This window comes from Hemitrygon akajei, unplaced genomic scaffold, assembly GCF_048418815.1.
Source record: "Hemitrygon akajei unplaced genomic scaffold, sHemAka1.3 Scf000033, whole genome shotgun sequence".
Lineage (NCBI taxonomy): Eukaryota > Metazoa > Chordata > Chondrichthyes > Myliobatiformes > Dasyatidae > Hemitrygon > Hemitrygon akajei.
Window position 1 is genome coordinate 11902180 of NW_027331919.1, and position 24523 is coordinate 11926702.

Sequence of the window (24523 nt, forward strand, 5' to 3'; positions counted from 1 at the left end):
CAGGTATCTGGTGAATGGGTTCCTGCTGGGAACGTCTAGCACAGCGCATTGATGGGTCGATTTTTTAAGGCCATTGTTGGAGATTAGGGCAAAATACGTGTTTCCAGCTGAAAGCAGGTAAACACTGAGGTTCAAGACATGACTGGTTTGTTAGGGCTGGGTGAGAGCGGTGGAGACAAGCGAGATTTGAGTTTGTGACTACATTCTCATTTTATATTCGCCGTGCCAGAGTTTACAATCTCCGACCTCCTGGCAGAGGGGGGCGAGTATCGACTGTACCAACTGACAAAGTTCTACAGGGACAGACTCAAACATGCAATTGAAGAAAAAGTTGAAAGACTCGGTTGGATGTTGACAAAGGAGGGACATTTCAGTAGAGAAGAAAATGAGGTGAGTGTATTTAGTGTATTGTCACCGAACCGCTGGTATCAGAGGGAATAGTGATCGATATTAATCTCCTGCACGTTCTATGAGTTCTGCATGGCATTAAAGACTTTGATCTCTGACTTGTCTTCGGTAGATCTGTTTCAGCTGTTCAGGTGGGGAGCACTGGGAACTGCAGGTTCAGAGTCACCTTCACCTCTCACACCTGCTGTATTTATCAGTGTACCGGACCTCAGTCAGACCTTTGTCTTCAGTAGATCTGTTTCAGCTGTTCAGGTGGGGAGCACTGGGAACTGCAGGTTCAGAGTCACCTTCTCCTCTCACACCTGCTGTATTTATCAGTGTACCGGACTTCAGTAAGACCTTTGTCTTCAGTAGATCTGTTTCAGCTGTTCAGGTGGGGAGCACTGGGAACTGCAGGTTCAGAGTCACCTTCTCCTCTCACACCTGCTGTATTTATCAGTGTACCGGACCTCAGTCAGACCTTTGTCTTCAGTAGATCTGTTTCAGCTGTTCAGGTGGGGAGCACTGGGAACTGCAGGTTCAGAGTCACCTTCTCCTCTCACACCTGCTGTATTTATCAGTGTACCGGACCTCAGTCAGACCTTTGTCTTCAGTAGATCTGTTTCAGCTGTTCAGGTGGGGAGCACTGGGAACTGTAGGTTCAGAGTCACCTTCTCCTCTCACACCTCCTGTATTTATCAGTGTACCGGACCTCAGTCAGACCTCTGACAAGGTTCCGCACGGAAGGTTAGTTAGGAAGGTTCAATCGTTAGGTATTAATATTGAAGTAATAAATGGATTCAACAGTGGCTGGATGGGAGATGCCAGAGAGTAGTGGTGGGTAACTGTTTGTCAGGTTGGAGTCCGTTGACTAGTGGTGTGCCTCAGGGATCTGTACTGGGTCCAATGTTGTTTGTCATATACATTAATGATCTGGATGATGGGGTGGTACATTGGATTACTAAGTATACAGATGATACTAAGATAGGTGGCGTTGTGGAAAATGAAGTAGTTTTCAAATCTTACAGAGAGATTTAGGACAGTTAGAAGAGTGGGCTGAAAGTTTGCAGATTGAGCTTAATGCTGATAAGTTTGAGGTGCTTTATTTTTATAGGACTAATCAAAATAGGACATACATGGTAAATGGTAGGGCGTTGAAGAGTGCAGTATAACACAGTGAACTAGTAATAATGGTGCATAGTTCCCTGAAGGTGGAATCTCATGTGGATAGGGTGGTGAAGAAAGCTTTTGGTATGCTGGCCTTTATAAATCAGAGCACTGAGTGCAGGAGTTGGGAAGTAAAGATAAATTGTACAAGGCATTTTTAAGGCCAAATTTGGAGTATTGTGTACAGTTCTGGCCACCGTATTATTCATAAAGATGTCAACAAAATATAGAGTGTACAGAGGAGATTTACTAGAATGTTACCTGGGTCTCAGCACCTAAGTACAGAGAAAGGTTGAACAAGTTAAGTATTTATTCTTTACAGCGTTGAAGTTTCGGGGGGGGGGGGCATTTGATAGAGGCATTTAAAATTATGAGGGGATAGATAGTGTTGATATGGATAGGCTTTTTTCCATTGAGAGTAGGCGAGATTCAAACAAATGGACATGAGTTGAGAGTTGGGGGCAAAAGTTAAGGGGTAACACGAGGGGGAACTTCTTTACTCAGAGAGTGGTAACTGTGTGGAATGAGCTTACAGTAGAAGTGGCAAAGGCAGGTTCAATATTGTCATTTTAAAAATGGATATGTATATGGACAGGAAAGGAATGGAGGGTTATGGGCTGAGTGCAGGTAGGTGGGACTAGGTGAGAGTAAGCGCTCGGCACGGACTGTGTTGCTGTGCTGTAATAGTCATATCGTTGTATGACATAAGTGCAAGGGCTGCATATCTGGACTGTTGAACCGGCATTCAGTCTAAAATTAATTTTGCATCTTATCAGGACCGTCGGTCAAATTCACCTCAGCTCATTAATCCAGGATGAATATTAATCTGTGAGATTCGCCATGTCTGTCCATCTACTCCTCAATAAATTAATTGTTTGCTTTTTTAGAAAGTCACTGAACTGACAGAGAATGGAAACCGGACAGAGAGCTCCAGACTCTTCCTCAGTTTGGTGAATGGCAAAGGCTCCCGGGCCCGGAGGGCGATGTGGGAATCCTTTGTGATGTGGAGGACTGAGTTACCGAAGTTGGACAGCATACTGAGGGAGATACAGGAGCTCGGTATGTTAAAACCACGCACTCAACACAAAGGCACATTAAATAGTTGTAATTATTTTAGTTTTGTTTTCATGAACTCTTTTGTTGATTTAAACAGGTCCTGACCCAGAGGAATGCATAAACATCGCACAAGGGTTGTCTGAGTTACCCACTGAACTGACAGGTGAGTGATGAAATGCTCAGTTCAAACCATATCTCAAATGTTAGACTGTGACTTGGCAGAATCTGGGAACGAGAATCCACCATCAATCATTCGCCGATCTCTGGTTTCAGGTTACAATTCAGATCATCTCTCGTTGCAGCCTGAACATTGTAAAATGTATTTTTCCAGCTGTTCCAGCTGTTAATGTATTCATCCAGCCCTGGTGTCTCTGAACCCTCCACTCCGGGTCCTAATGCTCTGGGAATCCCCACACACCCCAGACAGGCTCCTGACACACTGTATGACCCAGTCCAGGTGACCTTTCTCTCTTCAGACCTTTCAGATTCCGAAGCACCTCCTTCGTAAAAGCAACTGCACTCAATTCTGATTCTCAAACCTCTACTTACCTCACACGCCACCGAATCCAAGCAACATCCTGGTGAACCTGTTCTGCACCCTCTACAATCATCCCCAGTGCTGGACAATCAGAAGTGAACACAATACTCTAGATGCACCTTAAAACCATCAGACTTAGGCAGACAATTAAGCCATTCAGCTCAGTGAATTTGCTCCGCAATTCCTCTCAACCCCATTATCCTGCCTTCTGTAAATGTTGACGCTCTTCCGAATCAGGAACATAGACCTGCATTTTAGTATGACCACTGACTTGTCTTCCTCTGCCAACTATGAGAATAATTTCATAGATTCACCACCCGCCAGCGAAAGCAATTTCTCGCAATATGGTTCCCCGCCAGCCAGGGCAATTCACCACAGTTCCCAGGCATGTTAACCTTGTGTATGAGCCTCCCACGTGGGAACCTTGTCAAAGATTCTACCAATATCCAAGTAGACAACATCCATCTGTAACTTCATCCATCACCTTTGTCACCTCCTGGAGGAACTCAATTAAGTTAGCCAGACACAGACACCACCCAAAGCCTTGCTGATGAACCCTCAAACATTCTCCCTTTCATACTCCCATGCGGCAGAAAATATAAAAAGCTGAAGGTACGTACCAGCAGCCTCAAGGACAGCTTTAATTCTGCATTTATGACTATTGAATGGTCACCTACTATGTTATTATTGGCTCCTAATAATAAGAAAATTTTATATATAAAATTGTAACATTATGTAACTCATAAACAATAACCACTTATTTACATAACCATAATACGTACAGAAAAGCAGAAAGAATACCTTTAGCATATGAACGAATTTAAGGAACAACTGATAATCAATTATGTAATTCCATATCAAACACTGAGGAAAGCAGACATCGTTCAATGTTAAGTTGTATCAAAAAACATTTGATTCTCTCCCTTGGTTGGCTAACAGAACTTCCAAGTATATATAAGATTCATCCAGTACTTGTGAAATTTCAACAACATCTAATAAAGCACTGGTGGACAATAATCACTCTATTAACAACCACAAAGGAACAGCCACCGTTATCAAAATAAGTGCAGGGATTCCCCATTGTGAATCTTTGAGCCCACTATGGTTTTGTCCGGCTTTAAACCCGCTCATAATTTACTGAAATGGAGAAATCTCAGGTATAAAATCAGGAAAAAAACCCAAGTTATACCTTGACAGTGCTATACATTGATGATTTGAAGTTATTTTCTCTTGCATCAGTAAAGCTAAAACAAATAATTCAAATAATGGGACTAATTTCCAAAGGTATAAACATGAACTTGAGATTAGAAAAGTACAGAACATGAAACATAAAGAAAGGTGCAATAAAGCCAGCAGAATATCAAACAGAGCATCAGGATACAAGGCAGCCGATGGATGAATATGAAACATATACGTAGGATAACAATAAGCAAGGAAAATAGATCATCTTGTGATAAAGGAAAATCTGAATTTACATCAAGGATGAAGGAAATCTGCCAAACAGAGCTGAACAGTAAAAGTATAACAAAGGGAGTAAACATTCACTGGGCCCATATTGATGGATTCTTTTGGTATAGTTTCCTGGTCTGAAACGGATCTGGAAAATACGCAAAGAAAAGTAAGAACTTACAGAACAATTTCTAGCAGACACCATGTGCACTGGAGCGCACATTGATACGAAATAGGACGGTGTGAGTATGATGCGTCACAGATCTAAAACAAATGACACAACAGTCAGATAAAAACTCTCAGAATCAGGTTTAATATCACGGACAGAAGTTGTGAAAACTGTTTTCAGTGCCAGCAGCACAATTGTAGAAACAGGATTGTATCAGCGTGATTTAATCAGTCTGATGGCCTGGTGGAAGAAGCTGTCCCGGAGCCTGTTGGTCCTGGCTTTTATGCTGCGGTGCCGTTTCTCTGATAGGAGGAGCTGGAACAGTGTGTGCTTGGTGAGACTTGGGTCCAGAATGATCCTCTGGGCCCTTTTTCCCTTCCTGTCTCTGTAATGTCCTGAATAGTGGGAAGTTCACATCGACAGATGGGCTGGGCTGTCCGCACCACTCTCCGCAGAGTCCTGCGATCGAGGGAAGTACGGTTCCCGTACCGGGCAGTGATGCAGCCAGTCGGGATGCTCTCAGTTGCACCCCGTGTAGAAAATTGTTCGCATTCGGAGGCCCATACCAAACCTCCTCAACCATCTGAGGTGAAAGAGGTGCTGTTGTGACTTTTCCTCACCCACGGCTGGTGTGTACAGACCACGTGAGATCCTCAGTGATGTTTCTGCCGGGGAACTTAAAGCTGTTCACCCTCTCAACCCCAGATCCATTGAGGTCAACAGGGGTCAGCCTATCTCCATTCCTCCTGATTTTGCGACATTGCAACCATCTCCTTCGTTTTTCCGACATTGAGGGAGAAGTTGTTTTCTTGACACCATTGTGTCAGGGTGATGACTCTTCAGTTTGCATATAAGGAGAAGGTGGGAGTGGAGGATGCTATCACTTATTTGCTGCACAAATCACTCTCTCACCTAGATGGGGTCAGTTGTGCTGTGAGGATTACATTCCTTGACTTCTCTAGTGCCTTTAACACCATCCAGCCCAAGATCTTAAGGCACAAACTAACGGAGATGGGAGTAGACTCTCACATGGTGGATTGGATAGTGGACTACTTGACAGATAGACCTCAGTATGTGCGGTTGGGAGACTGTAGGTCTGACACGGTGGTCAGCAGCACAGGAGCGCCGCAGGGAACCGTACTCTCTCCGGTCCTGTTCACCCTGTACACATCAGACTTCCAATACAACTCGGAGTCTTGCCATGTGCAGAAGTTCGCTGATGACACGGCCATAGTGGGCTGCGTCAGGAATGGACAGGAGGAGGAGTATAGGAAACTGATACAGGACTTTGTGATATGGTGCAACTCAAACTACCTGCATCTCAATATCACCAAGACCAAGGAGATGGTGGTGGACTTTAGGAGATCTAGGCCTCATATGGAGCCAGTGATCATTAATGGAGAATGTGTGGAGCAGGTTAAGACCTACAAGTATCTGGGAGTACAGTTAGACGAGAAGCTAGACTGGACTGCCAACACAGATGCCTTGTGCAGGAAGGCACAGAGTCGACTGTACTTCCTTAGAAGGTTGGCGTCATTCAATGTCTGTAGTGTGATGCTGAAGATGTTCTATAGGTCAGTTGTGGAGAGCGCCCTCATCTTAGTGGTGGCGTGTTGGGGAGGAAGCATTAAGAAGAGGGACGCCTCACGTCTTAATAAGCTGGTAAGGAAGGCGGGCTCTGTCGTGGGCAAAGTACTGGAGAGTTTAACATCGGTAACTGAGCGAAGGGCGCTGAGTAGACTACGGTCAATTATGGAAAACCCTGAACATCCTCTACATAGCACCATCCAGAGACAGAGAAGCAGTTTCAGCGACAGGTTACTATCGATACAATGCTCCTCAGACAGGATGAAGAGGTCAAAACTCCCCAATGCCATTAGGCTTTACAATTCAACCGCCAGGACTTAAGAACTTTTTTAAAAGCTATTATTAATGCTTTTTGAGATAGTGATTTAGATGCATATCATATTTTTACTGAGTTAAGTATTGTATGTAATTAGTTTTGCTACAACAAGTGTATGGGACATTGGAAAAAAGGTTGAATTTCCCCATGGGGATGAATAAAGTATCTATCTATCTATCTATCTATCTATCTATCTATCTATCTATCTATCTATCTATCTATCTATCTATCTATCTATCTATCTATCTATCTATCTATCTACTTCTTCCGTGTAGGCTACCTCGGTATTATTTGAGATTTGGCCAATAAATGTAGTATCGTCAGCAAATTTAATTAGCAGATTGGAGCTGTGGGTGGCGACACAGTCATGCGTATACAGAGAATAAAGGAGACGGCTTAGGACACAGCCCTGAGGGGCACCTATATTGAGTGGCAGAGGTGAGGGAGCCCACTCTTACCACTTGCCGGCGATCTGACAGGAACTCCACGATCACGCTGCACAAGACAGGGTGAAGGCCGAGGTCACTGAGCTTCTGGTCAAGCCTGGAGGGAATGATGGTGTTGAATGCTGAACTGCAGTTCAAGAGCAGCATTCTGACATAGACATCCCTCTTCTCGGGATGTTTAAAGACTGTGTGTAGAACAGTGAGTGTTGTGTCGATCGGTTGTGTCAGTAGGAGAATTGTAGTGGGTCCAGTGTGTGTGGCAGCAAGCTGCAGATTTAGTCCATAGACAGCCTCTCAAAGCATTTGCTTATTATTGAGGTGCATGTGATAGGACGCCAGACGTTCAGAGATGCTGCCTTGGTGGTTTCAGGTACAGCGACAATGGTGGATGATTTGAAGCAGGAGGGCACTCTACACTTTGAGGGGGAGAGATTAAAAGTATCTGTAAACACACCTGTCCAGTTGTCCCGCGCAAATCCCGATTAATCCCCCTGGGATGCCGTCCGGTCCCGCAGCCTTGTGACTGTCCACTCGCTGGAAACACCCGCGTACTTCAGACTCAGAGATGACCAATGTGCAGACCGCTTTGGCGGCTCTCCTCGGGGGCTCAGTGTTGGCGATGTCGAACCGAGCGTGAAAAGATTTAGCTCCTCTGGGCGAGAGGCAGCATCACTGCACTGAGCTGTGAAATCAGTGACAGTGTGTAGACCTGGCCATAAGCTGTGAGTGTTGCTGGCGGTGAGTTGTCCCTGAATCCTGTCTCTGTATTGTTGTTTCGCTGTCTGGGTGAATTTGCACAGATCGGAGCTGCGTTTCCTGAGCTCCAGCTGATCACCGGCAATGTAAGTTGTCGGTCACGCGGCAAGTGCTGTTCACACGGAACGGCTTATCCAGAGTTGCTGGTTTGGGCAATCCTGACTGGTTTCTGGTGGCAAACATTCCCCCTCGGTGACAATAACACACATCTGGGGGATGTATTACACAGCTGTGATAATAACAGCCGGGAACTCCTGCAGTAACATGAAAGGTTTACACAGCAGCACCAGGTACTCCAGATCCGGGGAACAAAAGGATTTGAGGGCATGCACATTCCGGGGTTCCACCAAGCATTCATGACCATGAAACAAAACATACCCTAAGTCCTTTTCTCTTCCCTGGTAGAGGGTGTGGTGTGTGTGTGTGTGTGTGTGTGTGTGTGTGTGTGTGTGTGTGTGTGTGTGTGTGTGTGTGTGTGTGTGTGTGTGTGTGTGTGTGTGTGTGTGTGTGTGTGTGTGTGTGTGTGTGTGTGTGTGTGTGTGTGTGTGACTGTGTGAGTGTGTGAGTGTGTGTGTGAGTGTGTGTGTGTGTGTTGCTGAATGATGGCACGATCATACCCTAAGTCCTTTTCTCTTCCCTGGTACAGGGGTGTGTTGGTGACTGTTGGAATCCAGAGACTTGGGAACAGTAGGAAAGCGGGCAGCTGGGATGCAGGCGTTTGGCTCAGCCACTAAGCCCGGTGGAAGCGTTTCTTCCGACAGCAGAAGGGGTAAAGGCGGGTTCCTGGTTCCTTACAACCAGTCGCTTTGGGCAGATGGGTCTGGTCGGCCGTGATTGGCAGCTCACCCAGCAACAGGAAAGCGCTGATCTCAAACATCCACGGCTCTGTAACTGTACCCCTCATGGGGAAGAGTTTGGGAGTAAACCCAGTGGATCTAGAGACCCTGAGGCAGTCTTAAATAATGTTCAACGCAGACTGGCATCTCCTGAAACACCTCTGGTGCCAAGCTGTGTCAATCTCTGCCGTTCCTTTGTGTTCATCAGATGCAGGGAGAGAGGGAGCTTCCTACATCGGCAAAAGCTTCCTCTCCATATCGGAGTGTCCCGGTTGGACTGCAAACTAGCCATTTTATTTCTTGTCATTCCGAAGTGTTATCGATCCGCAAGTTCACTGCAATTCTCCCCCAGGCGCTGCCCGGCTTGAGTATTTCCCGCATATTCTGCTCCTGTTTTGATGCAAGAGCAGTGGACACCCGTGACACCCCAGTGTGTAGCTTTGCAAAAATGCACGTTGTACTGCTCTCCATATTCCCACACCAGGTCAACATTAACATCATCTGTTAATGACTCAACAATGCTTTAAATATAGTGAAATGTTGTAACGGGAGTGCAGTCAGGATTGCAATAGGATATCAGGGAATGTTCACCTTCATCTGTAATTAGTGTCAGAATATGAGGATTGGATATTTTTCTGGGACAATCATCGCTGTTAGTTCCAGTGTCTGTGTACAGAATTTTACTTTCTGTCCTAATATCCATGGAAGCATTGAATTAATTCATGTAACCTCAAACACTGAATATTGAACTGTAGTTATAAAGTTCTTAGTCAGTTGAGCTGGTTAACATTTTGAATATGTTCTCTGTTCCCATGGAAGATGTTCAACAGAAACACAAGGAGACTCTGCGGGCACAAACTGAAACACTGAGAGTGAACACGATCCTGATGAGGGAGAAGGTGAAGGTTTTCCAGCTGGTTGATCGATACGCTGAGCTCACGGTCATTTCTACTCTTCGAGATTGGACACTGGTGGAACATGAGCTGCTGGCAAGAGGCAGAGACCACGAGGAGTGGAGAGAGAAACATCTCCGCAGGGAGCTGGAAAAAATCCGGACTGATCAGTTGTTCCAGAGCAGCTTTTCCCGGAGTAAATCAAAATCTGGGAGTTCGGCAGCAGTGGCCGGAGTCCCAGGGATCGGGAAAACCACAATGGTACAAAAGATTGTTTATGACTGGGCCACGGGAAAAATTTACCAACAGTTCCAGTTCGTCCTCAGTTTCATGTTCCGAGATTTAAACACGATCAATTGTACAATAAACCTCTCGAACCTGGTGCTATTTTTCTATCCTTACCTCGGGAATGTCCTGAAATCACTGTGGAAGAATCCAGAGGGAATGCTATTTATATTTGATGGTTTGGATGAATTCAACGACACAATTGATTTTGCTGACAGCAGGAGAAACACAGACCCTCAGGACTCATGCACAGATCCTGAATTCCGGTGCAAGGTATCTGACATTGTGTACAGTTTAATCCAGGGCAAGCTGCTCCCAGGGTGTTCAGTGTTGGTGACCACCCGCCCCTCTGTGTTACATTTATTGACAAAGGCGAAGATCGGAGTCTGGGCTGAAATCCTGGGATTTGTTGGTGAGGAACGGAAGGAATATTTCATCAGGTATTTTGAAGATCAGACGGTGGCAGCAGCTGTTTTCAAACACGTGCAGGAGAACGAGATCCTGTACACCATGAGCTACAACCCCTCCTACTGCTGGATCCTCGCTCTGGCACTGGGCCCCTTCTTCACACAAAGAGTCAGGGACCCGCAGAGAGTTCCCAAGACCATCACTCAACTATACTCCTACTATATTTACAATATCCTGAAAAATCACGGTCGTGAGATTGAGAGACCCCGTGATGTGTTACTCAGGGTAGGTCAGATGGCCTACAGAGGAGTGTCCGAGAAGAAGATTGTGTTTGCAGACGGAGATTTGATCAAGTTCAATCTGCAGACTTCCCAGTTCCTGTCCGGGTTCCTGATGGAGCTTTTGGAGAGAGAGGATTCTGCCCAGAGCGTGGTGTACACATTCCCACACCTCACGATCCAAGAGTTTGTAGCTGCAGTCGCACAATTCCTGACTGTACATCCCGAGGATATCCTGAAATTCCTCACTGAAGCCCACAAGACGGAAGATGGGCGATTTGAGGTATTTCTCCGTTTTGTTGCTGGTCTCTCCAACCCAATGACAGCTCGGGGCCTGGAGGAGTTTCTGGGTGCATTTCCGCATCAAACAACCTGCCGGGTGATTGACTGGGTGAAGGAGGAGGTTAAACGCCAGAGTGGAAACATGGAAAGTGAAGCTGGTAGAAGGAGACTCCTGAACACATTGCACTACCTGTTTGAGTCTCAGAATCGTGGACTGGCTCAGGCCGCACTGGGATCTCTGAAAACATTTTCATTCAGTGGAATGATACTGACCCCGGTTGACTGCGCGGTCCTGTCTCATGCCATCGGACTCTGTGATACAATAAACCACCTCAGCCTGGAGAAATGCAACATTCAGTGTGAAGGAATCCAGCGGCTGGGACCCGGGCTGCACAAGTGCCAGGAGTTGAGGTAACTTGATTTATCTCTCACTCAGAACTGTGACACTGTTCCATTCTGCTGTTTCAAAGTAAACGGATTTGGGTAAAACTGCAGTAAATCAGATTGAGATGAATAGTGACAAATGCCACCCCATTCATCCTGTGCGATCACTCTTCCCCATCCCCGTTCATCCTGTGGGATCACTCTCCCCCATCCCCCTTCTTCCTGTGCGATCACTCTTCCCCATCCCCCTTCATCCTGTGGGATCACTCTTCCCCATCCCCCTTCATCCTGTGCGATCACTCACCCCATCCCCCTTCATCCTGTGCGATCACTCACCCCACCCCCCTTCTTTCTGCGCGATCACTCTCCCCCATCCCCCTTCATCCTGTGCGATCACTCTCCCCTATCCCCATTCATACTGTGCGAACACTCTCCCCCATCCCCCTTCATCCTGTGCAATCACTCTCCCCCATTCCCCTTCATCCTGTTGGATTTCTCTTAGCCATTACCCGTCCTCTTGTCAGATTTCTCTTCCACACCCCTGTTCCTATTGTGGGAGCTCTCTTCCCTATCCACTTCCTCCTGTGGCATCTCTCTTCACAACGCCTTCCTCCAGTGGGATCTCTCTTCCCCATCCCCCTTGCTCCTGTGGGATCTCTCTTCCCCATCCCCTTCCTCGTGTAGGATCTCCTTTACCCATCCCCCTTCCTCCCAAGCAATCATTTTTCCTCATCCCCCTTCCTCCTACAGGATCTCTCTTCCCCATTCCCCTTCATCGTGTTGGATCTCCCTTCACCATCCGCCTTCCTCCTGTGGGATCTCTCCTTCCCATTCCCCTTCATCGTGTTGGATCTCCCTTCACCATCCGCCTTCCTCCTGTGGGATCTCTCCTTCCCATTACCTTTCTCCCGTAGAATCTCTCTTTTTTATCCCCCTTCCACCTGTGGGAACTCTCTTCCCAATCCCCCCATAACTGTGGTATCTCTTTTCCCCATCCCATTTCATACTGCGGGATCACTTTTCCACATTCCAATTCCTCCTGAGGGATCTCTTTTCGCGATCTCATTCCGCCTGTGGAATATATCTTCCCCATTCCTTTCTTCCTGTGGGATCTCTCTTCCAAATCCGCTTCCCCATGTAGATTACTTTTCCCGATCTCCTTCCTCTCGTTCGATCTCTCTTCCTGATTCAGCTTTCTACTGCGGGATCTCTCTTCTATAACCACTTCCTCCTCCGGGATCTCTCTTCCCCATCCCTCTTCCTCCTGTCGGATAACGCTTTTCCATCCTCTTCCTCCTGTAGGATCTCTCTTCCCCATCCGCCTTCCTCGAGTAGGATATCTCTTCCCCATCCCCATTCCTCCTGTGGGATCACTTTCCCCCATCCCCATCCTCCTGTGAGATCTCTCTACCCCATCCCCCTTCCTCCTGTGGGATCTCTCTTCCCTATCCTCTTCCTTCTGTGGGATCTCTATTCCCCATCACCCTTCCTCCTGTGGGATCTCTCTTCCCTATCCTCTTCCTCCTGTGGGATCTCTCTTCCCCAGCCCCCTTCCTCCTGTGTTATCTGTCTTCCCCATCCCGGTCCTGCTGTGGGATCTCTCATCCACATGCCCCTTCCTCCTGTGTGATCTCTCATAACCAGCCCCCTTCCTCCTGTGGGTTCTCTCTTCCCCATCCCCCTTCCTCCTGTAGGATCTCGTTACCCCATCCCTCTTCCTCCTGTGTGATCTCTCTTCCGCATCCCCCTTCCTCATGTGGGAAATCTCTTCCCCTTCCAATTTCCTCCTATGGGATCTCCTTTCCCCATCCACGTCCTCCTGTGGGATTACACTTCCCCATCCCCCTCCTCCTGTGGGATCTCTCATCCCCATCCCAGGCCTCCTGTGGGATCTCTATTACCCATCCCCATTCCTCCTGTGGGATATCTCTTATCTATGCTCTTCCTCCTGTGGGATCTCTCATCCCGAGCTCCCTTCCTCCTGTGGATTCTCTCTTCCCCATCCCCCTTCCTCATGTGGGATATCTCTTCCGCTTCCCATTTCCTCCTGTGGGATCTCCTTTCCCCATCCCCGTCCTCCTGTGGGATCTCTCTTCCCCAACCCCGTCCTCCTTTGGGATCTCTCTTCCCCATCCCGCTTCCTCCTTTGGGACCTCTCTTCCCCATCCCCCTTCCTCCTGTGGGATATCTCTTCCCCACCCCCCTTCCTCCTGTGGGATCTCTCTTCCCCATCCACGTCCTTCTGTGGGATTTCTCTTCCCCATCCCCCTTCCTCCTGTGGGATCTCTCTTCCACATCCCTTTTCCTTCTGTGGAATCTCTCTTCCCAATCCCCTTCCTCCTTTGGGACCTCTCTTGCTGACTCCACTTCCGACTGTGGGATCTCTCATCCCTAGACGCCTTCCTCCTGTGGGATCTCTCTTCCCCTTACCCCTTCCTCCTATGGGATCTCTCTTCCCCATCCCCGTCCTCCTGTGGGATCTCTCTTCCCCATCCTCTTCCTCCTGTCGGATCTCTCTTCCACATCTCCCTTCCTCCTGTGTTATCTCTCTTGCTGCCTCCGCTCCCGACTGTGGGATCTCTCATACCCAGCCCCCATACTCCTGTGGGATCTCTCTTCCCCAGCCCCCTTCCGCCTGTGGCATCTCTCTTCCCCATCCCCGTCCTTCTGTGGGATCTCTCTTCCCCATCCCCCTTTCTCCTGTGGGATCTCTCTTCCCCATCCCCGTCCTCCTGTGGGATCACTCTTCCACATCCCCCTTCGTCCTGTGGGATCTCTCTTCCCAATCCCCTTCCTCCTTTGGGACCTCTCTTGCTGACTCCACTTCCGACTGTGGGATCTCTCATCCCTAGACGCCTTCCTCCTGTGGGATCTCTCTTCCCCTTGCCCCTTCCTCCTATGGGATCTCTCTTCCCCATCCCCGTCCTCCTGTGGGATCTCTCTTCCCCATCCCCGTCCTCCTGTGGGATCTCTCTTCCCCATCCTCTTCCTCCTGTCGGATATCTCTTCCACATCTCCCTTCCTCCTGTGTGATCTCTCTTGCTGACTCCGCTCCCGACTGTGGGATCTCTCATACCCAGCCCCCATCCTCCTGTGGGATCTCTCTTCCCCAGCCCCCTTCCGCCTGTGGCATCTCTCTTCCCCATCCCCGTCCTTCTGTGGGATCTCTCTTCCCCATCCCCCTTTCTCCTGTGGGATCTCTCTTCCCCATCCCCGTCCTCCTGTGGGATCACTCTTCCACATCCCCCTTCGTCCTGTGGGATCTCTCTTCCCAATCCCCTTCCTCCTTTGGGACCTCTCTTGCTGACTCCACTTCCGACTGTGGGATCTCTCATCCCTAGACGCCTTCCTCCTGTGGGATCTCTCTTCCCCTTGCCCCTTCCTCCTATGGGATCTCTCTTCCCCATCCCCGTCCTCCTGTGGGATCTCTCTTCCCCATCCCCGTCCTCCTGTGGGATCTCTCTTCCCCATCCTCTTCCTCCTGTCGGATATCTCTTCCACATCTCCCTTCCTCCTGTGTGATCTCTCTTGCTGACTCCGCTCCCGACTGTGGGATCTCTCATACCCAGCCCCCATCCTCCTGTGGGATCTCTCTTCCCCAGCCCCCTTCCGCCTGTGGCATCTCTCTTCCCCTTCCCCGTCCTTCTGTGGGATCTCTCTTCCCCCTTCCCCATTCCTCCTATTGGATCTCTCTTCGACATCCCCCTTCCTCCTGTGGGATCTCTCTTCCCAATCCCCCTTCCTCCTGTGGGCCCTCTCTTGCTGACTCCACTTCCGACTGTGGGATCTCTCATCCCTAGACGCCTTCCTCCTGTGGGATCTCTCTTCCCCATCCCCCTTCCTCCTGAGGGCTCTCTCTTCCCCATACCCGTCCTCCTGTGGGTTCTATCTTCCCCATCCCCCTTCCTCCTTTGGGACCTCTCTTCCCCATCCCCCTTCCTCCTGTGGGATCTCTCTCCCCCATCCCCCTTCCTCCTGTGGGATCTCTCTTCCCCATCCCCCTTCCTCCTGTGGGATCTCTCTTCCCCAGCCCCCTTCCTCCTGTGTTATCTGTCTTCCCCATTCCCGTCCTCCCGTTGGTTCTTTCACCCACATGCCACTTCCTCCTGTGTGATCTCTCTTGCTAACTCCCCTTCCTCCTGTGGGATCTCTCTTCCCCATCCCCGTCCTTCTGTGGGATCTCTCTTCCCCATACCCCTTCCTCCTGTGGGATCTCTCTTCCCCATCCCCGTCCTCCTGTGGGATCTCTCTTCCACATCCCCCTTCCTCCTGTGGGATCTCTCATACCCAGCCCCCATCCTCATGTGGGATCTCTCTTCCCCAGCCCCCTTCCGCCTGTGGCATCTCTCTTCCCCATCCCCGTCCTTCTGTGGGATCTCTCTTCCCCATCCCCCTTTCTCCTGTGGGATCTCTCTTCCCCTTACCCCTTCCTCCTATGGGATCTCTCTTCCCCAGCCCCCTTCCTCCTGTGTTATCTGTCTTCCCCATCCCGGTCCTGCTGTGAGATCTCTCATCCACATGCCCCTTCCTCCTGTGTGATCTCTCTTGCCGACTCCGCTCCCGACTGTGTGATCTCTCATACCCAGCCCCCTTCCGCCTGTGGGATCTCTCTTCCCTATCCTCTTCATCCTGTGGGATCTCTTTACCCCATCCCCCTTCCTCCTGTGGGTCTCTCTTCCCCAGCCCCCTTCCTCCTGTTTTATCTCTCTTCCCCATCCCCGTCCTCCTGTTGGATCTCTCATCCACATGCCCCTTCCTCCTGTGTGATCTCTCATAACCAGCCCCCTTCCTCCTGTGGGTTCTCTCTTCCCCATCCCCCTTCCTCCTGTAGGATCTCGTTACACCATCCCTCTTCCTCCTGTGTGATCTCTCTTCCCCATCCCCCTTCCTCATGTGGGATATCTCTTCCCCTTCCCATTTCCTCCTATGGGATCTCCTTTCCCCATCCACGTCCTCCTGTGGGATTACACTTCCCCATCCCCCTCCTCCTGTGGGATCTCTCATCCCCATCCCAGGCCTCCTGTGGGATCTCTATTACCCATCCCCATTCCTCCTGTGGGATATCTCTTATCTATGCTCTTCCTCCTGTGGGATCTCTCATCCCGAGCTCCCTTCCTCCTGTGGCATCTCTCTTCCCCATCCCCCTTCCTCATGTGGGATATCTCTTCCGCTTCCCATTTCCTCCTGTGGGATCTCCTTTCCCCATCCCCGTCCTCCTGTGGGATCTCTCTTCCCCAACCCCGTCCTCCTTTGGGATCTCTCTTCCCCATCCCGCTTCCTCCTTTGGGACCTCTCTTCCCCATCCCCCTTCCTCCTGTGGGATATCTCTTCCCCACCCCCCTTCCTCCTGTGGGATCTCTCTTCCCCATCCACGTCCTTCTGTGGGATCTCTCTTCCCCATCCCCCTTCCTCCTGTGGGATCTCTCTTCCACATCCCTTTTCCTCCTGTGGGATCTCTCTTCCCAATCCCCTTCCTCCTTTGGGACCTCTCTTGCTGACTCCACTTCCGACTGTGGGATTTCTCATCCCTAGACGCCTTCCTCCTGTGGGATCCCTCTTCCCCTTACCCCTTCCTCCTATGGGATCTCTCTTCCCCATCCCCGTCCTCCTGTAGGATCTCTCTTCCCCATCCTCTTCCTCCTGTCGGATCTCTCTTCCACATCTCCCTTCCTCCTGTGTTATCTCTCTTGCTGACTCCGCTCCCGACTGTGGGACCTCTCATACCCAGCCCCCATCCTCCTGTGGGATCTCTCTTCCCCAGCCCCCTTCCGCCTATGGCATCTCTCTTCCCCATCCCCGTCCTTCTGTGGGATCTCTCTTCCCCATCCCCCTTTCTCCTGTGGGATCTCTCTTCCCCATCCCCGTCCTCCTGTGGGATCTCTCTTCCAGATCCCCCTTCCTCCTGTGGGATCTCTCTTCCCAATCCCCTTCCTCCTTTGGGACCTCTCTTGCTGACTCCACTTCCGACTGTGGGATCTCTCATCCCTAGACGCCTTCCTCCTGTGGGATCTCCCTTCCCCTTGCCCCTTCCTCCTATGGGATCTCTCTTCCCCATCCCCGTCCTCCTGTGGGATCTCTCTTCCCCATCCCCGTCCTCCTGTGGGATCTCTCTTCCCCATCCTCTTCCTCCTGTCGGATATCTCTTCCACATCTCCCTTCCTCCTGTGTGATCTCTCTTGCTGACTCCGCTCCCGACTGTGGGATCTCTCATACCCAGCCCCCATCCTCCTGTGGGATCTCTCTTCCCCAGCCCCCTTCCGCCTGTGGCATCTCTCTTCCCCTTCCCCGTCCTTCTGTGGGATCTCTCTTCCCCCTTCCCCATTCCTCCTATTGGATCTCTCTTCGACATCCCCCTTCCTCCTGTGGGATCTCTCTTCCCAATCCCCCTTCCTCCTGTGGGCCCTCTCTTGCTGACTCCACTTCCGACTGTGGGATCTCTCATCCCTAGACGCCTTCCTCCTGTGGGATCTCTCTTCCCCATCCCCCTTCCTCCTGAGGGCTCTCTCTTCCCCATACCCGTCCTCCTGTGGGTTCTATCTTCCCCATCCCCCTTCCTCCTTTGGGACCTCTCTTCCCCATCCCCCTTCCTCCTGTGGGATCTCTCTCCCCCATCCCCCTTCCTCCTGTGGGATCTCTCTTCCCCATCCCCCTTCCTCCTGTGGGATCTCTCTTCCCCAGCCCCCTTCCTCCTGTGTTATCTGTCTTCCCCATTCCCGTCCTCCCGTTGGTTCTTTCACCCACATGCCACTTCCTCCTGTGTGATCTCTCTTGCTAACTCCCCTTCCTCCTGTGGGATCTCTCTTCCCCATCCCCGTCCTTCTGTGGGATCTCTCTTCCCCATACCCCTTCCTCCTGTGGGATCTCTCTTCCCCATCCCCGTCCTCCTGTGGGATCTCTCTTCCACATCCCCCTTCCTCCTGTGGGATCTCTCATACCCAGCCCCCATCCTCATGTGGGATCTCTCTTCCCCAGCCCCCTTCCGCCTGTGGCATCTCTCTTCCCCATCCCCGTCCTTCTGTGGGATCTCTCTTCCCCATCCCCCTTTCTCCTGTGGGATCTCTCTTCCCCTTACCCCTTCCTCCTATGGGATCTCTCTTCCCCAGCCCCCTTCCTCCTGTGTTATCTGTCTTCCCCATCCCGGTCCTGCTGTGAGATCTCTCATCCACATGCCCCTTCCTCCTGTGTGATCTCTCTTGCCGACTCCGCTCCCGACTGTGTGATCTCTCATACCCAGCCCCCTTCCGCCTGTGGGATCTCTCTTCCCTATCCTCTTCATCCTGTGGGATCTCTTTACCCCATCCCCCTTCCTCCTGTGGGTCTCTCTTCCCCAGCCCCCTTCCTCCTGTTTTATCTCTCTTCCCCATCCCCGTCCTCCTGTTGGATCTCTCATCCACATGCCCCTTCCTCCTGTGTGATCTCTCATAACCAGCCCCCTTCCTCCTGTGGGTTCTCTCTTCCCCATCCCCCTTCCTCCTGTAGGATCTCGTTACACCATCCCTCTTCCTCCTGTGTGATCTCTCTTCCCCATCCCCCTTCCTCATGTGGGATATCTCTTCCCCTTCCCATTTCCTCCTATGGGATCTCCTTTCCCCATCCACGTCCTCCTGTGGGATTACACTTCCCCATCCCCCTCCTCCTGTGGGATCTCTCATCCCCATCCCAGGCCTCCTGTGGGATCTCTATTACCCATCCCCATTCCTCCTGTGGGATATCTCTTATCTATGCTCTTCCTCCTGTGGGATCTCTCATCCCGAGCTCCCTTCCTCCTGTGGCATCTCTCTTCCCCATCCCCCTTCCTCATGTGGGATATCTCTTCCGCTTCCCATTTCCTCCTGTGGGATCTCCTTTCCCCATCCCCGTCCTCCTGTGGGATCTCTCTTCCCCAACCCCGTCCTCCTTTGGGATCTCTCTTCCCCATCCCGCTTCCTCCTTTGGGACCTCTCTTCCCCATCCCCCTTCCTCCTGTGGGATATCTCTTCCCCACCCCCCTTCCTCCTGTGGGATCTCTCTTCCCCATCCACGTCCTTCTGTGGGATCTCTCTTCCCCATCCCCCTTCCTCCTGTGGGATCTCTCTTCCACATCCCTTTTCCTCCTGTGGGATCTCTCTTCCCAATCCCCTTCCTCCTTTGGGACCTCTCTTGCTGACTCCACTTCCGACTGTGGGATTTCTCATCCCTAGACGCCTTCCTCCTGTGGGATCCCTCTTCCCCTTACCCCTTCCTCCTATGGGATCTCTCTTCCCCATCCCCGTCCTCCTGTAGGATCTCTCTTCCCCATCCTCTTCCTCCTGTCGGATCTCTCTTCCACATCTCCCTTCCTCCTGTGTTATCTCTCTTGCTGACTCCGCTCCCGACTGTGGGACCTCTCATACCCAGCCCCCATCCTCCTGTGGGATCTCTCTTCCCCAGCCCCCTTCCGCCTATGGCATCTCTCTTCCCCATCCCCGTCCTTCTGTGGGATCTCTCTTCCCCATCCCCCTTTCTCCTGTGGGATCTCTCTTCCCCATCCCCGTCCTCCTGTGGGATCTCTCTTCCAGATCCCCCTTCCTCCTGTGGGATCTCTCTTCCCAATCCCCTTCCTCCTTTGGGACCTCTCTTGCTGACTCCACTTCCGACTGTGGGATCTCTCATCCCTAGACGCCTTCCTCCTGTGGGATCTCCCTTCCCCTTGCCCCTTCCTCCTATGGGATCTCTCTTCCCCATCCCCGTCCTCCTGTGGGATCTCTCTTCCCCATCCCCGTCCTCCTGTGGGATCTCTCTTCCCCATCCTCTTCCTCCTGTCGGATATCTCTTCCACATCTCCCTTCCTCCTGTGTGATCTCTCTTGCTGACTCCGCTCCCGACTGTGGGATCTCTCATACCCAGCCCCCATCCTCCTGTGGGATCTCTCTTCCCCAGCCCCCTTCCGCCTGTGGCATCTCTCTTCCCCATCCCCGTCCTTCTGTGGGATCTCTCTTCCCCATCCCCCTTCCTCCTATGGGATCTCTCTTCCCCAGCCCCCTTCCTCCTGTGTTATCTGTCTTCCCCATCCCGGTCCTGCTCTGGGATCTCTCATCCACATGCCCCTTCCTCCTGTGTGATCTCTCTTGCCGACTCCGCTCCCGACTGTGTGATCTCTCATACCCAGCCCCCTTCCGCCTGTGGGATCTCTCTTCCCTATCCTCTTCCTCCTGTGGGATCTCGTTACCCCATCCCCCTTCCTCCTGTGGGTCTCTCTTCCCCAGCCCCCTTCCTCCTGTTTTATCTCTCTTCCCCATCCCCGTCCTCCTGTTAGATCTCTCATCCACATGCCCCTTCCTCCTGTGTGATCTCTCATAACCAGCCCCCTTCCTCCTGTTGGTTCTCTCTTCCCCATCCCCCTTCCTCCTGTAGGATCTCGTTACCCCATCCCTCTTCCTCCTGTGTGATCTCTCTTCCCCATCCCCCTTCCTCATGTGGGATATCTCTTCCCCTTCCCATTTCCTCCTATGGGATCTCCTTTCCCCATCCACGTCCTCCTGTGGGATTACACTTACCCATCCCCCTCCTCCTGTGGGATCTCTCATCCCCATCCCAGGCCTCCTGTGGGATCTCTATTACCCATCCCCATTCCTCCTGTGGGATATCTCTTATCTATGCTCTTCCTCCTGTGGGATCTCTCATCCCGAGCTCCCTTCCTCCTGTGGCATCTCTCTTCCCCATCCCCCTTCCTCATGTGGGATATCTCTTCCGCTTCCCATTTCCTCCTGTGGGATCTCCTTTCCCCGTCCCCGTCCTCCTGTGGGATCTCTCTTCCCCAACCCCGTCCTCCTTTGGGATCTCTCTTCCCCATCCCGCTTCCTCCTTTGGGACCTCTCTTCCCCATCCCCCTTCCTCCTGTGGGATATCTCTTCCCCACCCCCCTTCCTCCTGTGGGATCTCTCTTCCCCATCCACGTCCTTCTGTGGGATCTCTCTTCCCCATCCCCCTTCCTCCTGTGGGATCTCTCTTCCACATCCCTTTTCCTCCTGTGGGATCTCTCTTCCCAATCCCCTTCCTCCTTTGGGACCTCTCTTGCTGACTCCACTTCCGACTGTGGGATCTCTCATCCCTAGACGCCTTCCTCCTGTGGGATCTCTCTTCCCCTTACCCCTTCCTCCTATGGGATCTCTCTTCCCCATCCCCGTCCTCCTGTGGGATCTCTCTTCCCCATCCTCTTCCTCCTGTCGGATATCTCTTCCACATCTCCCTTCCTCCTGTGTTATCTCTCTTGCTGACTCCGCTCCCGACTGTGGGACCTCTCATACCCAGCCCCCATCCTCCTGTGGGATCTCTCTTCCCCAGCCCCCTTCCGCCTATGGCATCTCTCTTCCCCATCCCCGTCCTCCTGTGGTATCTCTCTTCCCCATCCCCGTCCTCCTCTGGGTTCTCTCTTCCCCATCCTCCTTCCTCCTGTGGGATCTCTCTTGCTGACTCCGCTTCCGACTGTGGGATCTCTCATCCCGAGCCCCCTTCTTTCCGTGGCATCTCTCTTTCCCATCCCCCTTCCACCTGTGGGATCTCTTTACCCCATCCCCCTTCCTCCTGTGGGGTCTCTCTTCCCCATCCTCCTTCCTCCTGTGGGATCTCTCTTGCTGACTCCGCTTCCGACTGCGGGATCTCTCATCCCGAGCCCCCTTCCTCCTGTGGCATCTCTCTTCCCCAACCTCCTTCCTCCTGTGGGGTCTCTCTTCTCCATCCCCCTTCCTCCTGTGGGATCTCCTTTCCCCATCCCCGTCCTCCTGTGGGTTCTTCCTTCCCCATCCCACTTCCTCACGTGGGATCTTTGTTCCCCAACCCCCTTCATCCTATGGGATCTCTCTTCCCTATCCTCTTTCTCCTGTGGGATCTCTCTTCCCCATCCCCTTCCTACTGTGGGATGTTTTTTCCCCATCCCCGTCGTCCTGTGGGATATCCTTTCCACATCCGCCTTCCTCCCGTGGGATCTCTCCTTCCCATTCCCTTTACTCCCATAGGATCTGTCTTTCCTATCCCTCATCCTCCTGTGTGAACTCTCTTCCCCGTCCCCCCAATTCTTGTGGGATCTCTTTTCCCGATCCCCTTCTAACTTTGGGAACTCTTTTTCCCATCACACTCCTCCTGTGGGATCTCTTTTCTCCATCCCCCTTCCTCCTGTGGGATGTATTTTTCCCCATCCATTTCCTCCTGTGGGATCTGACTTCCCCGTCCGCCTGAGGGAATTCTCTTCCCCATCCCCCTTCCTTCTGTGGGATCTTTCTTCCCCATCCCCTTCCTCCTGTGGTATCTCTCTTCTTCATCCCCTTCCTCCGGTAGAATCTCTCTTCTTCATCCCCTTCCACCGGTGGGATCTCTGTTCCCCATCCCCCTTCCTCTTTTGGGATCTCTCTTCCCCATCCCACTTCCTCTTGTGGGAACTCTTTCCCCCATCCCTTTCCTCTTTTGTCTTTCCATCCGTTCCCTCAGGTGGGTCTTCTCCTCCATCTCCCATCGACATTTCCCGATTCACAAATCTTCCTCACTGTAGGGCTATATCACCTTCAACCCTACTTCTTCTGACACTCTGTGGTCAGTAACACTTTTCTAGCCAACGGAGAACGAGACAGAATATGTGGAGTTCACAGGGTCACAGCAACAGACTAAATTACTGACATTGGGTGAATACCCTGGAGCTGGGCAGTGAGGGACATTGACAGTGATGGGAACTCCGATCAGTGATTTACGGAAGGGTTTAATGTTTCCTGAAATATCCGCGTGAGACAATTACTCTCAGACCCACGGTTTGTATCACTTTGCTCATCAATTTGTCTGTTTGTGTTTAGACTTGGGGGGAACGACCTGGGAGATTCAGGAGTGAAACTGGTATCTGCGGCCCTGAGGAACCCGGAGTGTAAAATACAGAAACTGTGGTAAGTACCAGACTGTGGGAGATTGTGTTTACAGTCATGGGTGTCTGATACTGAACATTAATGTGATCAATAATAATTTTACTGATTATCACTGGGGATCTGTACCATCTCCTGTCTCTCCGTGTCCTTCACCCTCACCCTCTCTCTCATCTCCAGGCTGGAGAGTGTCGGTCTCACAGATTCTGGTGCCGAGGATTTCGCGTCCGCTCTCAGTACAAATCGATCACTGACGGAGCTGAACCTGAGTGGTAATAAACTGCGAGATTCAGGAGTGAAACTGGTGTCTGCGGCGTTGAGGAACCCGGAGTGTAAAATACAGAGACTGTGGTAAGTACCAGACTGTGGGAGATTGTGTTTATAGTCACAGGGTGTCTGACATTGAACATTAATGTGATCAATAATTGTGTTACTGATAAACACTGGGGATTTGTACCATCTCCTGTCTCTCTGTGTCCTTCGCCCTCACTCTCTCTCATCTCCAGGCTGAGTATGGTCGGTCTCACAGATTCTGGGGCCGAGGATCTCGTCTCCGCTCTCAGTACAAACCCATCACTGACGGAGCTGGATCTGAGTGATAATAAACTGGGAGATTCAGGAGTGAAACTGGTGTCTGCGGCTCTGAGGAACCGGGTGTGTAAAATACAGAAACTGCGGTAAGTACCAGACTGTGGCAGATTGTGTTTACAGTCACTGGGTGTCTGATACTGAACATTAATGTGATCAATAATAATTTTACGGATTATCACTGGGTATCTGTGCCATCTCCTGTCTCTCCGTGTCCTTCACCCTCACCCTCTCTCTCATCTCCAGGCTGGAGAGTGTCGGTCTCACAGATTCTGGTGCCGAGGATTTCGTGTCCGCTCTCAGTACAAATCGATCACTGACGGAGCTGAACCTGAGTGGTGATAAACTGCGAGATTCAGGAGTGAAACTGGTGTCTGCGGCTCTGAGGAACCCGGAGTGTAAAATACAGAAACTGGAGTAAGTACTAGACTGTGGGAGATTGTGTTTACAGTCACTGGGTGTCTGACACTGAACATTAATGTAATCAGTAATTGTGTTGCTGATAACCACTGGGGATTTGTACCGTCTCCTGTCTCTCTGTATCCTTCACCCTCACTCTCTCCCATCTCCAGGCTGAGGATGGTCGGTCTCACAGATTCTGGGTGCGAGGATCTCGTCTCCGCTCTCAGTACAAAACCATCCCTGACGGAGCTGGACATGGGATGGAACTCTCTGACAGACGGATCTCTCCCCTCTCTCCGCCGCCTCATACTGACCCAACCGAGTCTGGAGCTGATCCGGTGAGTGTTTGTGTTAATGTTCAATGTGATAAAATGTCAGCGGAACCGCGGGTTTTCTGGTGATACTTGTCTGTGAGTGTTGTTGAAACATTAACCC

General features: G+C 51.1%; 1 protein-coding gene across 2 annotated transcripts in view; it reads left to right on the forward strand.

Annotated features, from left to right (window-relative positions):
* The window catches only part of LOC140719855 (NACHT, LRR and PYD domains-containing protein 3-like), a 38008-nt gene that overhangs the window by 12450 nt on the left and 1035 nt on the right, over window positions 1-24523 (forward strand). For both annotated transcript variants that reach the window (XM_073034777.1, XM_073034778.1), the window contains 9 exons: window positions 230-390; window positions 2442-2613; window positions 2708-2773; window positions 9527-11264; window positions 23036-23122; window positions 23279-23449; window positions 23605-23775; window positions 23933-24103; window positions 24259-24426. In XM_073034777.1, the coding sequence (XP_072890878.1) occupies window positions 230-390; window positions 2442-2613; window positions 2708-2773; window positions 9527-11264; window positions 23036-23122; window positions 23279-23449; window positions 23605-23775; window positions 23933-24103; window positions 24259-24426 (2905 nt within the window). The remainder of the gene's footprint in view (window positions 1-229; window positions 391-2441; window positions 2614-2707; window positions 2774-9526; window positions 11265-23035; window positions 23123-23278; window positions 23450-23604; window positions 23776-23932; window positions 24104-24258; window positions 24427-24523) is intronic.